Below are 18,868 nucleotides of genomic sequence, written 5' to 3' on the forward strand. Positions count from 1 at the left end.
AAACAGTTCTCGTAACAGTTTGAAAGTCACTAAATATAAAGTGTTTTGGAAAATTTTTTTAAAATAGGCAATGAAAATGGCCTGTATAAAGCAAAAACGCTCCTGTACTTATATACCACTTATTTTATATTGTAGCCATTTGGTTGACACATTTCTAAAGACACAAAATGCAAAGCAGATGAAAATCAGGCAAATCGTTTATCTCTATAATTCTAAGGTTTATTTATTAACACAACTTCATACAAAAGATACTATGTACTCTACTTCTGGCATTATTTAGGAGTAGTGTTTTATTATTTATAATAAAAATTTAATTTATTTAGTTTTATTTATTCAGCTGTTTTAAACGATAAAGAGATTTTTATTCATTATAAAAATTTGTGAGATATAGGTATCAATATACAATATAGGTATAATATAGGTAATTTTCGATTTTGCACATGTAATTTTTTATGATTCTTACAATACCAAAAAAAAATTATTTATTAGTTAATTATTAAATAATAAAAAATTTTAAAGTATTTCATATTACTTTTAAAAGTTTTAATTCCAATTTCAACTGATATTAAATATATTACGTAAATTTCCTAAAACTTTAAAATCTTATTGATTTCATAGTAAAAGTAAAAAAAAACAAGTGAAATTCATTACTGCATACTTTTTATATCTGTTAAGTTTAATACATTAGATAGCGCTCAGTTCAAGTCGTTTATAGCTGCAATCTAGTGCAATTAAACAGCCTATACACACCTAAAATAAATATTTTTGGGGCTCATTCAAAATGTTAAAGCGAAAAGAAAAAAATTTTTTAAATATTTGCGAAATATTCAGAATCCGTTAGGCACCTATATACTAGTATAATATACAATATTACATAATAAGCGTTTGAAAAGCATGTGCTTAAGGATAGATAAAATTATAACACTATATACAATCCATTACCACAAGAATAAATGTTGAATGTGTAAAAAAATAGGTATATGTGTAACATATAAGTTATTGCTCCACTATTCTATCTTTTATTATTTGAAGAAATTTTAATAAACAAAAGTTTCTTTTCTATCAGATTATTTCAGTATTTTCCAATGTGGGAAACACCACCCCAAAGGGAATTAGTTTTCTAATAATATTCTTGATATATTTCTTTTCAAAGCAAATATTAATTTCTATTTAAATGAATTATGTTATTAATAACTGCATTGAGTAACGAACTGGATTGAATAAACAGGGAGCAGAAGAATAGGTATTAATGTTAACTATATCAACAAACAAACAAAATATAATTTCCGTCATGTCTGCAGTGATTTATTTAGTATCATAAGGCCATAAGCGATTCTCAGAAAGGCCACATTGAAATATTTCGATAAATGTTGATTATTAAATTTCTTAATTATTTCTATGTCTTTATATCTGAAAATGACTTGTATGTTAAGTAAAACTTCATTATCAATTTTTTAAATTTAACTTAAATAAATTTAATTCAACCGAATACAAAATGGTAGTCCCCATGTGAGATAGGTGTACCATTTCTTAATTGCTAAATACGTAAAATACAAAAATTTTGAAATCATTTTATAGTGCTAGAGTAGAGGATCTGAATTTGCAAACATTTCTTTCTTTTCATTACATGATCACGTCCAATGAATTAATATCCTTGGCTGGGTTCAGCTATGATTTATTGCATTCAAAATGCATCCTTTTACTGGTGACATAATGAATTTGTCACTACTTGAGAACTCAGAAGCAGCACAGATACAACCTCAACAATGCAAATGTTTAGCTAAAAAGAGAATTATTAAATTATAAAGGCATTTTGCCAAATACAATATCTTTGTGATATGATTCATAGCTCGAAGCCGATTGTTGGCGAACACCTATAAAATGGGATGAATTTATTTTAATATAATTGAATTTTTGTTATGAGTTTTCAAAAGCAATGCTGTGAATGTTTTAGTTTGCGGTAAATATTATTATTCTATAGAGCACATTTAGAAAACCATTTATTTAATATACATTTTATTCACGCATCAGGTATTAGGTATACCTATCTTCTAATACTGACAAAAACATATAACCTCGTTGCTTCGTAAAAAGTCATATTAAACAATACAATATGTCTTAATGTCTTAATAGTGTCCAATTATGAAAATTTACAAATATTGTATATTTGTATATTGTTTAAGATTCTTCAACATTTGCACAGTTGTATTAATCTTCTGTGCTCTACTCTCGCATATTTTTCTAATTAAGGTGCTGATTGCATTAAACTTCGATCAATAGTTACAGAAGTGCAAACAGCAATACAAGGACTCAAGTGTTGTTTGTCATATTTACTGATAACACAGGATTAAATTGTATGAAGCCTACTTGTGTCTACTTACGCATAAAAACAATAAAGACAAAGCCATGAAAGTGTGTACAAATTTAATCACTAATTCCTACATAAGCAAACACTTTGGCACACAGAACAGATTTCCACAGGTGTGAAACTTCACCCAAGGACCTACTCTGAAGGGGAAAATTACAAGTTAGAACAAAAGGCACACTAAAGCAAACAATACATACTCATATGTTAGGCAATAAAATATATATGCAAGTTGACTTCATTCAAGTTAACTACTTTGTGTTATCTGTGTGCTGCCTTTTGTGCGAAAGCCTAGTCGATAGCTTTTGTGAGAATAAGTGAAATCGACGACAGGCGTATACCAGATAACATGAGAGCAATCAACGTGTAATTCTGCAATTTTGATTCTTTCATTGGTGAGATATGATCAAAATTATAGTATAAAAATAATGAATATTATGGTCATGTATTCATCAAAGAAGTAAAAATTTTTATTTCAAGTTTTGTTGTCTCACTTCTCAATAAAGCCAGTGTTAAGCCAGTGCAACATATATAGTTTGCCTTAAATGAAATCAATCTTTCCACAAGCCAACTGCGTTTGTAAGTTAAATTAAAGCAAATATTGCTTTGCCCACAATTTCCTTCAAAATTCAAGACGACGTTGGTATCCTCCACGATTTGTTACGCATTGCTACTTGAAGATTACTAATTTACTTCTATTATGATTTTGAATTTGAATAATTAACGCCAAAGAATAATTGCACACGTGCTTGGTAATAACACAAAACATAATTATACGTAGCTCACCAATAACACTTACTGCTGCTCTTGAAGGCACGCAGCACCACACAAGAACGGGTGTTCATGGATAAATCCATAGTACGTCAATGTAAGCTACAATTGGCAAAACCGACTTCTATTTTCAAAAGTTTTTTCTGTTGATAGAGTTCCATGCATTTTAATATTATAAATTACTTATACAAATAAAACAAAAAAAATATGATTGTACAAATCGACGAAGCTAATCGTTAACTACCTGACTACAAAAACTTTACAAGCTAGATCGAACAAAATTGATGTAGATTGTATAATATATACACAACGGATATAGATTAATCGATTAAGATGGTATATTTTAATACATTGCGTTATTTATGAGTATTACGTTACAATGGACGTTATAATGGTTCATTGATGTAGATTGTATAATATATGGTATATACAACGGATATAGATTAACCGATTAAGATGGTATATTTTATTGCATTGCGTTATTTATGAGTATTACGTTACAATGGATGTTATAATGGTTCAGAAAAAGTGCATTTGTAAAGCACGATAATCAACAGATTTACTATAAAGTACAGTGAAATATCTCGAGAAATACACTCATGCGGAACAAATCTTGGATACACAATCTTTTTTTCTCATTATTAACAATAATATCACTTCCTTTTGCAAGTTATCTCTTAGATATTTTTGCCGTCTTTACTACTTTGTGATATTCACAAGTTTTGCACATATAAGAAAGTTTATATTATGTTCAAATAGCAAGTTCTGAGTCCAATGTGTAGCACTAATGTAACCGGAAACAAGTGTTTGATATTTTATCTACAGTTAAACCCAAAATACAAGTTGTTATGTCTTGCAAACAAGGAAACTGCCGACACCAGTAAATGTCATTACGCTGCTCTTTCACTTGCCTGGAATGCGTGTAAGCATTCACAAGTGCAATGAATGTATTTCAATTAATATTCAGGCATTTATTGAATATTATTAATCACATTCTGACCACTTCTACATGCAGTCCAAATATGCAAATCTATTTGTTCAGTTAGTATTATTGCCATTGTCGAAACTATAATTTCACTTTAAAATGTATTTTGCAAATTAGCACAAGAGCAAATATTTAAATGCTTCTAATTATTTAATATTTTGCCTAATTTTCAAAATTCGAATGTGAAAACCACAACACATTCTTGCGTGCGGAAACAATGTCGACTAAGCTTCTAAACTAAATAACTTAAAAATCGCATTTTAATTAGTTTATTAAATTCAGGCACCAAAATATTAACAATATTAAACGAATCAGCACACAAATAACACAATTAAAAAATATGTTTAAGCGGAAATCGAAATGAGATTATTTAAATTTAACTAGCATTAAAGGATTTAGAATTAGGTACAGGTAAACTATTTCGACTACTTAGTGTAAGTCCCGAAACATTTTCGCACGTAATTACCGATTTAAGTTTGAGTTTAAAATTCATTTTAACAAACAAAACTATTTACATAAATTTTGTAGTTTCAAACACACTTATTTTAATCCAATGTCCTGGTGTATTTGCTTCTTACACTTTATTTAGATATAATTTATTTCAATAGTATCAAAAGTGTTGCATATAATGATATGAGAGATATATCTATAGAAAACTGAAATTGTTATGTTTTATTGCTCAATATTACTCATTGAGAATTAGACGAATATAACCCAATACCTATTGCGAACCAGAAATTAATTGTATGTGTTTTGCAAGAGCCGGTGCCAATAATTTTCCATAATACATACGTAAAGCGCATTCGAAAGTCCAATCGGTTGGTGAACCAGTGGTTGAGAAACTCTGTTGTAGAGAGTGTTACATTCATTTCCAATTTTTATTATATCAATTTGAAAACTTACTTCCATAGAGTAAATCTTATATTCTTTGTTGTCAACCACTACGAATAAAGAATTTAAAGTAAACAATACTTTTGGTTCCGTTACGATATTGAATTTTATGCTTTAACAAATTTCTATGGGCACAACCTATTTTTCTGTTCCACTAAATAGTTTATTTCACCTTTAGTTTGAGAAGGAACGACAAACGAGCATTGCCTAGAACAAAACAATCAAACTATATTATTGTCCGTAAGTTATCTAAAATGGAAATAATTCAGAAACCATCAAAAAAAGGACAAGCACTGGAAATAAAATAAAAAAATTTGAACTTTACTGCACAGTTTTGACACCAAAACGAATTTTACGTTCGATCCAATATTTCATGACTTAATATTGTCTTGTGCTTTTGTTTAGCACTTTTTTTCAAATTTCATACGGTAATGTAGGCCATTGCGAAGGTGTAAGTGGACATGTAGTAATATTGCCTAGTCGAGAGCCGGCTCTCGATTTGTACATAAGGCGACATGTACTATTGTAATCATGTTTTCAAGAGTGTGGTGCATGTTGGAAGGACATAAAAAGTATTCTTGCTGCACTTGTGAAAACAATATTTGTTGTGTTAACTCAAGTGTTGAGTGGTTTTAGTTCAACAAATAAAACTACATCAAAATTACTAACAATGGATTCAACAATAAAATCAACATGCACAGAAAGCACTTACACAATAGCCTGAGCACCCGACTAGGCAGAGCAGACATTGGTTTTGTGTACGAATGACTGCTCTGTAGCATTTGATTGCAGTGGTTGAAATGGGGAAACAGTAATTTGCAACAACAGGAGCAACGTTAGCTGCCACCGTTCAAGCACCACATTGAACTGCAATAAAAATCGAAGCACCGCCGTCGAGCCCTTCTTCCCGTTCCAATAAAATGCATAAAAGTCTTATTGTATTGAAAAATAAGACATATCCTTTTTTGCATTGAACTGGTAGTATTGAACGTCACTACTGATGTGGGTCTTATGTCAGATTTTTGTGTATCAGCCTTTTTAAAATTGTTAAAAAAAATAAACGATTTAAAAAGCTGTACCAGATTTTCACAACACCGAGAATCAACTAAAGCGCAAAACCATTTAAAACAGGCAACAACTACTACAAAAAAGCAAGCATATATACACAAATTTATACACATATATGTATTTATACACACACACAGTAAAGGAAAGTCAAGTGCAACAGCCCCAAAACCAGTTCAAAGTCATTTAACAGTACAAAAACTTGTTTTTCTATTTGCTTTTGTTTGGAAAAATACAGTAAAAAGTGACTTGACTCTGTAAACGCAACGAATTTCCAATTTACAGCTTAAACTGTTGCAAATATTCCGTAGTTTTTTTGTAGTTTTTTAAGTGCTACCCAGATACAAATACCAATTTGGCTTTGCTTGTGTGCTTTCACATGAAGTTTCATATACAAAAATGTTGCAATACATGGAGTTGTATTTGTGAAAGCGGATGTGCGTCCAACAGTACTTGACAACGACAACCTTGACGTACCTTGACAATTGTTGTTGTTAGCAATGATAAATACTTGCCAGCTCTGACTGCTCAGTTGACTACTACATATTCTTTTGTTGAACCTTAGCAGATGCTGTGATTCTGATCCAGACACGTTTAGCGTTGTGTTAAGCACTATTGTTAATGTTACCAACATGTCAAGAAATGTTAAAAATAAATTTGTTACATACCATATCAAAATGTCTCTTCTAGTACGGAAAAATTTATCGAGATACCTTATTTTTTTGACAATTTTAATAAATTATTAAAATCAATTACTACTAAAATTCAAATACAAATACTTTTGCTTATCGTGTATCCCAAAACAAAGCTAAATGGTTTTCACGTTTCCAACTCCTTTTCTCCTGTGCTCTAGTAGTGGATAAAAAATTATTTTCACTAAATTCAATTTTAGTGATTCTCATTTTCAGTTATATAAATTTCAACCGTAGTTCTTTAGGTTCAGACGACGTCCTACATTCGACTTATGGAATAATATATAAGAAAATAGCGAATCTGAATTTATTTATCATGAATTAACAGTAATTATTGTATAATACAACAGTAAGACAATATTTATTATTAAATTTTAATTAAATCGTTTATGGCATGACTGAAGTCTAAAACATATACAATCTCTTTTTAGATCAAATTTCCATATCACTCCATCAAACACGTAATATAACCAAAAATGAACACAGCTTTAACTTTGCTCGTACCATATGTCGTACCATATATTACTGTAGTATTTACTTACACTTATAGTTGTGCATACATTCTTCAATACAATACAACAAAAGTAGTAGAAAAGAATCAGGAAAATCAGAAAGAATTACAAAAAAATTTGGGAAGAAAATTTTTTAAAAGGAATTTTAAAAAAAATATCAGAAGAGAAGATTTTATTATTAAAAAAAATAGTTATTTCAGTTTTGGTCTTCGTACTCATATGACTTTTTTCACAAGTTCAACACTTGCTTCACAAGTCTTGTTTAGATCTTAAGTAATTAAATTTCTTTACAATTTAAGCGGTTATAGTAGGTTATAGTATCGACAAAATACTCATTCCGCTGGTTGGTTGCAACCCGTACACATACTGGAAAAATTTAAATTAAAGTTGCTTATAGCTTATTAAATTATATTTTAGAAAATCCTATAAATTACTATAACAGACCTATAGTTTTAATATTATTTTTGGGGAAAATAGTATTAGAAGCTTTTAGTTAATCGCTAATCAGTATTTATAAATATATAAAAACGTATTAAATGACAACTTTTTTCACTTTTTACTATTCAATTTATAATTTAATCTACAATTTTCTAATTAATTTATCGTAAATTGATTGCTTCAAGCAATTGGTGACAATTCCAATTGTCGTAATTTGTACAAAATACATAAAATGTACATTTTTCATTTAATATATTAATATATTTTCATTTTTCAATTTTTGTTCAGAATAATAATCGTAGTTGTATTCATATGAACTGCAAATGAACGGACTCATTCCACTGTAAAGCGAACCAAATTCAAAGATAAATGATCAGTTTACAATTCCACCGCCTGAAGATGTTTAAAACCCAAATTAAATTGAAAACTTTTTAATCGAGTTGTGTGAAATCAAATAGAAAAATGTAACAATAATCGTACGATATTTATGCATACCGAACTTAAAGATACTCACATATATACATTTTGGTTGCATAAACCAAATCGACTAAAATTTGAAGAATTCAAAGATAATTGCTTTGAATATTATTTAATCATTACATATCTTAATTATTTTATAAAGTATAATGAATGTCCAACATAACGAAATCTCGATTTAACAAATGTTATTGACTATTCTATATAACAGATGCAGGATTCTGCTTTTATGGTTTTTTGCTTTCGAATAATATTACTTGACAAAGAAAATATTACTGAAGAAACGCTTTAATTACCCAATAAAACTACTGTGGTTCACTTAAGACACCTCGTATCCACACAATGCGATACAGAAAATAATATACTAGATTTTACAAAGCAAGCACATAAAAAACCAATAGAACAAATTCAAATTTTTTCAAACCATAATTATTAAAATTAATTATTAAATTAATGTTAAATTTATTTCACAATATATAGTGAAATAAGTTAATGTTAAGCTGAATTCAGATATAGCTTCCACATCGGAAGGACCTTCTCCTTCTTAAGTTATTCAAGCTCCGCTACTTTCCCATTCTAATAAAGTCAGATTATTCTTTTACACATAATTTAATCTATGAGTGTTAAAGCTTTCAAGCTTATACGATTAAAATAAATTAAATTAAGTCTGATACCTTAACCAGGGAATTGTAGTTCCATTATTTTTAATTTAAAAACGCTAATGTGTACTTTATTCACGTACAGAATAAAAGAGTTTCGGAACATTTTTAATATATTATTTAACATTGAATAGTTAACTTTAATGTCCTTGTGGAGGACGAAGAAGTACACAAATCATCTTTTTCATCAGTCAAATGCATAGGAAGAACTAAAAGCAGAGTACTAAGGCCAAGAACTCAGCTTTCAGACATGTTTCAGTTAATTCAATCAATTATGTCAAAATAGCTCATTATGAAATAAATATACACAGACCCAAAAATATTTAAATTGGCCACTAGCCAAGTTTTTAGAGAAAAATTTTTTTAAAAATTTTATTCAATAGAAAATTTTCTCAATGCCCGAAAGAAAGTTCACTCACACGATGGCAAAGTCGTGCCGGCGCCAACGTAAAAGCAGAAAATTGCTGCAGTTTGAGAAAGAGGTGACATTTTCCAATGAATATTTTTCAAAAAGAAACTTATTAAATGTGAGAGGCACGAGAGCACGTGACGCTAAGAAGAGTATAAAACTGTCTAAACATTCGCAAAAATCAGCTGAACTTGCGAATGTTGAAGCAAAACAAAAATGTGGAGAGCACCTAATATTTTAGGTGTTGTTTGCGCAAGAATTAAATTTAAGAGCAATGAAAATAAGAGCTTTTTGCTGTTATACAATATGTAACATTTTGCTCATTGGTTGATAGGAAACGTAAAACGACAAGTGGGCAGTGACTTTCAAACTGTTTGGTATTCTAAATAATTTGCAAAAACAAAAGGGAAACTATGTACCAAACATATAAAAATACATGAAAGATAAAATTTTTATACAAAAATTATTAAATAAACTTAAATAATAGAAATAGTGGATCATTAATGTAAATCGATTTTTTTTTTCAAATCAGTTTTTTATAGTTAAATATTTTTGACCCGACTTAACGGAAACTTGGTGCCAAGAAAAATAATACGACGTGAACTAACTCGCTGCGTTCTGGTCGCAGTCAGTTTTAGTTGTTTTTGAAAATTTTTGTTTAATTGCATCGTCGATGTTGAAAATTCCAACAAACTTGAGAGCTTAAGTTTTTTCATTTTAATATTTCCGGCTAAAGTGAGTTCTGCACGGATATGGCCGAAACGGAAGGAGGATCGGAGCAGGACGATGTTTCATTCTTAAGAACGGTAGGTAATGCTTTAGATTTTATATAAGTTTATTATTAAAAACAGGAGTTTGATTCCTGATACTTACAGTCTCAAAAAACTATTTGCGAATAATTAAATACAAGATATATTTCCAAGACCACTGATGATGGGGACTTGGCTATACTCAAAAATTCAATTAATTAAAATAATATAAAAAATAAATTTTAGTTGTTGTAATTCACTACTTTTCTATTTTTAGCCCGAAAAACTTTTATTTTATTTATTTACAAAAATTCAAATAAGAATAATTTAGAAAAAAGAGGTTTTTTAATATTAAAAAAATATTAAAAAAATATTTTCAAAATTCAACTTTGCTTAATACTAATAAGGAGGTTGGAAATGTGCGTTTTAATCAAATTTTTTTATACAGAAGACTGTAATACTTTTTAAATTACAGTTCCTTAACCAATTTTCATAGCGATATCTATATTTATGTCTTAAAATATATTTATGAAGCTACTAGTACCTTATATGTTATGGCAAAACTTCTACAGAATATAGTACCACCACTTTCTTCAAGTGACATTTTAGCACTTTTCAAGTCATAATTTTGTGGTTTTCACTGAAGAAGTTGTTAAGGACAAAAACTTTTATTTTAGAAATGTCAAAAGACTTACTAAGCTCATGTATGTCATATATTTGAAAGAAACGAAGTCCATTGTTTGCTACTGAGTTTGGCAGTTCAAAGCTAAAAAAGGACGTTTTCTTCATTTTTTTATAATTGTTGATATATTTTATCAAAAATGATATAATTTTAGTGTTTGTATAGTAAACGCTACAAAAATTCACTACTTCAATTCTCATAGATACATTATTTTTATTTATTTATCCATATGTACAAATAATATTTTGCTATAAAAATTATTTTAATATTAGATCTGAATTTTATCTATCATATTTTAAAAACAATTTTAAAAATAATGGTCATTGCATTTAAGATTACATTTTTTATCTACCAATTACACTTAATACATACAACGTTGAAAAATGGTATATTAAGTTGGTCAAAATGTTTGCAACATACTGAGAGGGAATTCGGGCATTGCATATTCTAATAAATGAACAGATTAATTCCAAATATAATTTATTTATTGTAATAGTCTTATCCCTTGGCTTCGTCACAACAAATATAAATATTTTATAAACCGTAGGATTTCGTCTAAAGTTAAGAATTTGTGAAGTATAAAAATGAAAATTTCTGAAATAGTGCTTTTGAATGTTTATTTACGTTTTGTACTTAAATATTGAGGCGTGACCTATATCGAATACAGAATTTGCCACTTACATTTCAGTATTATTTTAATGGCAATGAGTTTTTATCAATGTTTTTGCTTATGCATTTATTAAACGTTAGCACACGTAATTGTGCAGAAAAGAATCCTTAAGCGCTTTTTGACATGTTTTGAATTTTTAATGCTGTCATCTCCTTTGAGCGCTTTCGTTATGTTCTGCTTAACAAGGATAATTGTGTTTTCGAATTCCCTTTGGCAACAATTGCTAATGTATGCGTTATTGGTATTGTTGCCATGGTCATCTGATTTTATTATTATCTTCATGTTGCGAACTTTTTTATAGCTACACTTGCGTCAGGTTGTCTAAGTCGATTAAGTTGACTCTTGTATTCCATCCTTTACTGAGGTAAGTCGTGTTATACTTGTACTTTTACCAGAAGGATCTCTTATTCGAAAGTGTACATCTTGTTGATGTGTTTTGTAGGAATTTGTTACTTGTGCAGCTAAATTTTCTTCATTACTAAATAAAACACAAACGAACATCAATTTCGCTTCCACACATGCTGCCTTATTGTCCTCTTCGGATGTAAGCAGTTGAATTTGTCGCTAATTGTATGCGTGCTCAACATTTATGGATGGCAATCGAACTTTTATTCCGCCTCGCAATAACATTATCAATAAAAGCAATTTCCCTTTGACCGACCCATTAAGCGTTATTGGATAATTTCAGGGTTTTCCTTATTTTTATAGACTACGACTTCATAACATTTTGGTTTCGTTTAATTAATAATCTATAGTCTATTAGATGAATTATAAATTACTAGTTATTAAATTAGTATTATTATCTATTATTCATCTGTAAATAAATATGCCATGTGTGTAATATCATTTGTTTTGAGAGTTTTTAAATAATCTCATAATAATAATTCTGTGTTTAAACGCACAAGAAATCATTTTTATTAAATTCTTCTTATTTAGTTTCTCCTTTTTTATTTCTACCTTCTTTAGGAAATTTGAAAACAAAGCAGTTTTTAATTAAAGCAATTAAAGCACAACAGAATATCTATAGCGATCTAAATTCTGAAGAGCAACATCTTATGATCCTAAAAGAAATTTTGTCAGAGAGCTATATCGCTTTACCGAATGACAGGGATTTCGTTCATTCGCCAGAATGTTTTTCGTTTAGAATGTACCAATTGCAATCTCAAAGTCCTAGATCAAGGCAGAAAATACTAATTACAAAGAAGGCAAACTTTTTATTTCTTTCATTAGGGCAAAAGACCTAGCAGTCTAGTTCCTTATTCTTAGTTAACTTCAAAATTAATTTTAATGTTAACTTACAAATAAATAAACAAAACTAAATGCTTCTTCTAAGCACAGTCGACATTCGCTTACATTAGACAAATTCATATTGGATGAAAAAAGGTAGTCCTTGTAATCAAAAAGATGAACCAGATTTTTAGAGTGGTGGTTATTTTGTATGTTGAGTTAGTGTTTGAATATCATCAAAACTTTCGATATTTAAATTTTACTTTACAAAAATCTTGAAATAAACAAGATTTTTTATAGGCTTAATGAAAGATTTTATAAAAAATTAGGTTCCTAATTAAGTACAATACCATATTAATCATGGAATACCATTTAATTAGCTTGTAATGGATGTATGACTTATACTATTCGAATAAACTATTTTAAATATATAAGAGACTTTCTCCCGAAGGATTTCTTTTAAATAGAGGACTATTTGACACCCTTTATATTGATATGCAAACCATACTGCTTCATTCATGTTTAACGCAGCAATTTCCGTGAGTGTCATTACAATTAATATTAATATCAAGTTTATATATAATGTCCAACATCAACACTCTATATACACCCAATTTACACATCAATCATACAAAAAAGTCATTAAACGAACTTTAAAATTGTGGAGATTCTAACGAGACCTCATAGATAAAAAGTTGAAGGTACTACACATTTAGCAGTGACTGTTTTGCTCACATTTGACTTGAGTAAGCAGAAGTTATACAGAAATATTTAAATGCATTTATGGTTAAATGTTTTTATGTACAACTCAATAAAACAGAATTGCTGCCTGGAACTTGATTGATTTATCCTGAAACTGTGGCAACTCCGCCCGCAGAAACCAAACACATATCTCCTGCTTGTTTCATTGGACTAAAGTTTTTAATGTTTAACATTTTGTGAATTTTGTACATTTTGTGCATTTATTGGATTTCTTGATACAAAAGTTAAATTACTTATACTTCAAAAGTAATAAAATCATATTTTCAATATTCATTCCCATTACCTGATAGTTTCATAAGAAAAATATTACTCATATGTGCCGTTGAGTTGAGTTCATATACGCTGTGAGGTAAATCAAATATTAATTTGTATCCTTTTGAGCTCAGTAACCTTACATACATTTTTTCAACATAAATATCGATCAATTATATAAAATTATGTTTTAACAAGCTATAAGCTGTTGGCGAGAGATTATTTTTCGTACAAAAGTGCTGAAGAAATAATTTAATAAATAAAAAACATTTGATTCAGATAGCTTAAAATTATTAAAGTCGTGATAGCTTAGACATTGCACAATTTAATAAAAAAATTTATCCAATTAATTGAATTATTGTGTACCTATTTTGTTTGAAAATGAATTAAGTACCCAGCCCAATTGGCCCGACCCGAATCCAACTTCAGCTGGGTTAAGTATTTAAAGTGGAAGCACTTCAAACTCGAAACAAATGAAAAATGCATGTTAATCGAGTTGTAGTCACTTCGAAAACACTTCAATTCAAAATTCAAATGAATGATATTATCAGTGGCACAAGTTCAAAGTGCGGTAATTGCATTTTAATAGTTCACATCACAAAATTTGCACCAACGTCAACGGCGACGAAGTGAAATGCTTTAAAAATCGCTAAAATTATTTTGCCTATGTCAACATTTTAATGTTTAATTAAAATGTTTGCAAATTGTTTAAATAATTTTATTTTAAACCTTTTGTGACCAAACCGCAATTGTTGACCGAACCCGCTGAGCTATGTTAAAACAATTTTCATTCATTTTTTGTTATAGTTTTTTGTTTGTTTTAAATACAAAATGAATACGAACCGTTGAATTTTTTCTATGTTTATTTTTTTTTATTTTCCTTAACTCAAGTTAATTTGAAGCTGCTGTCTTACTGCAATAACTATCAGAATTTTCAGTGTATTTTAGTCAAGTATTTCCTATATAATAAATTGAAAAATAAATAAAAACATAAAATTCTTACAACCTTGAAATATGCACCAAACGATATTCAAAGGATTTTTATTGTTATAACTATTATAACGAAGTATATAGAGCTCTCTTTAAAAGCTCTATACATTAATATTATATTAATCTTTAAAAGCTCTATACATTAATATTGTATTAGTTTTAAGAATTGATTTTAAAAATAAAGTTAGTCTTAAGTAAACTCGTCTTGCGAAGTGACTAAATATAACATTTATGTTCCTTATATTCGCATTATTCAAAATCCTCCAGCAAAGATGAAATATAAACAAATAAACAAACGATATTGAGGCTCAACGACCAAATAAATTGAATTTTTATTTATTATTTCAGCACTAAAAAGGCTGTAGACATTTGTATACAAAATATACTGAATATACAGATGTTTGATATCTTTTATATTGGCATGGTTAAACTCCTATGAAGGGCTTGATGCTTCTTCATAATTTTTTAAAGCGGTCGTCTGCTATTATAGAAGCGACAAGTTGTGTCGCTTTTTATTAAATTTATTAAATGAAGCATGTCCTGCGAACTCTGTAGGTTGACGCAAGAATTAACCAGATTCAAATGCTTCGTAAAGCGATGAAAGACTTTCGCAATACAGCAAAGGAATAGCTTCATCTAAATGTTGCCATTTCATAATAGAAAGAACTGCTTCTATGTGAATAGGGCTCCTTTCGATACACAATTTCTCTTCAGGCATCTCCGTATTTATGGTACATTTTATATTCTCTGAAATAATAGCCCAGACAACGATGTCATTTATTATCAATTACGTCCACTTTTCTTTGCTAACAAAAGGCAACATATCTTTGCAATGTATATGTCATTGCATAAGTGTGTATGTGTATACGATTATTTGTCCCAAAGGTTACTACAGTTGTTAATCTACAGTAGAAAAAGTACTAATTTGATTATTTTTAATTATTAAATATATGAGAAAATTAAGAATATTATTATAATAGGAAATGAAATTTGCATAAGAATTATGATAGACACCAATAGTAATATAAACTAATAATAAATTTCATTATATAAGCAGTACTCAGATTTCATTTCGAATATTCATGGAACAAATGAAAAATACCCAAGAATTTCCATCTCTGAATGGCTTTTCACTAAACCAAAGTAAAAGTAATATTTTCTAGTTTTGTGATATCAAATTAATTATTACAATTAATCTTTATTTATAAAAGTTGAAACATTTATGAATTATAACAAAATGTTATCATATTTAATTAATTAAATTTTTTGATTGACCATGCAGCTGTTTCGAGTGTTGCGAAATTTCTACCATCAGTGGTCTTTAAAAATAACATTGATTTATTAATCCGTAGACAAAAGTATGGACTGCAAGTGGCAGGCGTAGAACTTTTAGTCTAAGTCTTAGTTGGCTAAGACTCTTTGCCTAAGAGTGCCAAATACTGCATTAAGCGTCATTATTCAAACTTCAAATTTTTTGTTGTTTCTCAGAAGACAACAAACGAAAGCACTTTTCTACAAATTATAGAAACGTAATCATGTACTTAAAATTCTGTAGTGTTTGTTTTAGAAAAATTATGTTATGCATATTTTTATTTTTTTGAGTTCGCTGCTTTCGCTTTTGGGGGCTTATATTAAATGATAATGGAAGAACACAAATATAACAGTTGCTCATAAATGCTCAATAAATTTGACTGTAAGAGCGTAATTAACATCGTTGAAAAGGTATATTACCGTTTGAAAACAATGAAGACAATACTCGTAGCAAGAAAAAGTATTTAAATGGTTTTAAATGACGTCTTAGACAATATGGTAGACTGTTTTATAATAACTATACGTATAATATCATCATTAACAACTTTTATGTTTATGATTTGGATATTAATCTATAATTTCTTAAAACATATCTAATTCAATCTCTTTTAATAATTATTATTATGTTTGTGTCTTATAAATTGACTGTTTCGGATAACTTTTATAAGATTTCCTTATCACGTACAGTTGAAAGGTCTATAATTAAAAACTAAGAGAAGCAGGAATATTAGATATTAGGAATTCAATTTATTTCAATTTTATTTTCTCTGTAATAAAAAATGTTTCTTAAATTTTTATAAAAATAGAATCACAAAAGGAAGTGAGTTGCAGTCATGCACGGAAAGAAGTGAAAAGCCGTACTGTATTTTTATGTGTCAGTCCTTAACACTTCCTCTTTATGGGTTGAGCCAATTTATTAGCATATTTACAGCTTTTATAAGGAATATGGCAATATAAAATATGTAGAAATTATTAGAGCAGAGCAATTTGCACACAGAATGTAATAAAAATTTTTTATTACGTTTATTGTCAAATAATTTCTTTTAATATAGCAAACACAGCATATAAACCAAATAAACCAAGTACAGCAAGGATGCGCAACAATAAAAATCAAGGCTTAAAAATTTAATGTTACGTTTCAACAATCTGCAGACGCGCAAATAAAAATGTCTGCATATGAATCTGTGTATATATGTGTGTACGGAGATTGTGTTTGTATTGGCGTGTTTGTACAGGACAGTGCGGAGATAACGATACATCTCCGTTACAAAATCTGATTGTGTGCTACCAACCTGGGGCAGCCGCAGGACGCAAATTCGATAAGGAACTTAAATCGTGAAGGTAAACAACTTGTAGCATTTCTGCCAAGGATACAAGCAAAAGGCAAACGCAAACGCCAACGCCAACTTACATTAAGACTGAAAAGTTTTCGGAAATTCTCATTTAAAATTCGCGCGCTGTATATTTTTCGATATTTTAAGTTTATGTAGTTTGGCAGCACTGTCCTTAATTACTATGCCAAAAATGAGCTCGATCTGTCAGACAGTTCGTTTACGGCAGCTGTTGAAACCAGTTCACCTCAGTAGTGCGTTGCGAAATGTCTTCGACGGTCGTACGACCGTCCTGGAAGGCTTTGTACCACTCATAAACTTGAGTTTTCGATAAAACTGATTCCCCATAAGCCTTTTGTAGCATTCGCAACGATTCTGCACACGAAATTTCGTTCGAAACACAAAATTTGATGCAAACTCTTTGTTCAATATTTTTTTCCATTGTTTTTTTCGCAACGCCCTACTGAGGTGAACTGGTTTCAACAGCTGCCGTAAACGAACTGTCTGACAGATCGCGCTCATTTTTGGCATAGTAATTAAGGACAGTGCTGCCAAACTACATAAACTTAAAATATCGAAAAATATACAGCGCGCGAATTTTAAATGAGAATTTCCGAAAACTTTTCGGTCTTAATGTAAATCAGCACAGAATGCAAAATGCAAACACTAAGCAGAGCGGTATTAAGTGAAAGATGGGTGACAGGCGAAATAAAAGTGTACAATGTCTTAAACCAGGTGAGATTGCAGATGGGGGAACCATGGCATATGAAGCAAAATGTTATATGGCCCAGGTGTATAGTGCGCCGTTGTCTTCATCGTTGTATAGTCATTTGTAGACATAGCGACGTGGGAGCTTTTTGCTTTTTATTTGCACGTCAATTTGTCTTAACTACATAAAAATAAAATGCCAATTGCAAGAATGTGACATAAAAATGTATAACATGAGGAATTTAGCTGAAGCGTGAATAATTTTACTGCTGAATTTTATTTACTTCCTTTCCATTGCTTCCGTTACTTTCTTTGGTTGGAGGCATATCTGACTTTGAGTATTTTTATACATTGTCGCGTACCTGCCAAAATTTAATCAAGGAGAATTTGATTTGATTTGTGGCAGTCACTTTTGATGAGAACCATCTTGAGCTACAGCCATCTTGTTCATTGCTTTGCTCGTATTTGTCATGTTTCACTTGTAGTAAACCCATTTCTCTGCTACTTTTGATTTAATTTTTAACGAACTCTTGGCCCTGTGCATAGCGATTTATACTCCTCATATGCTTAGAATTGCTGATTGCATGCCTTTAACTTTTGAGGTCAACGTCGGCTAACAGATTTGTTATGCCAATATCCACACTGCTAGTTGACCACTCATTCTTCTTGTTCATGTGGGTACTGAATGTATGGCTTTAGGATGTGAAAATGTACCACTGTGGTAGGATTGTTAGTGAGCACATTCAATACACTGGACAAACAATTCAAATTTATTCGATTGAATCTTGTAGCCTCGACTATTGGACGCAATCAACTGTAAATCAATGTTTCCAGATAAGTAAACATTGCATAGACCACAGCACTGACTATGCTTATATACAATTCCACGAATTTTTTTTACATCATGAAATACAATAAACCA

At 29.7% G+C, this 18,868-nt stretch overlaps 1 protein-coding gene across 14 annotated transcripts in view; it reads left to right on the forward strand.

The window, feature by feature from the left end:
• LOC119685028 (ryanodine receptor) overlaps positions 1-18,868 on the forward strand; it is a 47,657-nt gene that overhangs the window by 826 nt on the left and 27,963 nt on the right. For 9 of the 14 annotated variants that reach the window (XM_038099203.1, XM_038099204.1, XM_038099208.1 and 6 more), the window contains exon 1: positions 10,017-10,070. In XM_038099203.1, the coding sequence (XP_037955131.1) occupies positions 10,017-10,070 (54 nt within the window). Of the gene's footprint in view, positions 1-9,796; positions 10,071-18,868 lie in introns of those variants that run through there. The other 5 variants (XM_038099212.1, XM_038099201.1, XM_038099209.1 and 2 more) reach the window with 1 other exon arrangement.

This window comes from Teleopsis dalmanni, chromosome 2 (assembly GCF_002237135.1).
Source record: "Teleopsis dalmanni isolate 2A chromosome 2, ASM223713v2, whole genome shotgun sequence".
Taxonomy (NCBI): Eukaryota; Metazoa; Arthropoda; class Insecta; order Diptera; family Diopsidae; genus Teleopsis; species Teleopsis dalmanni.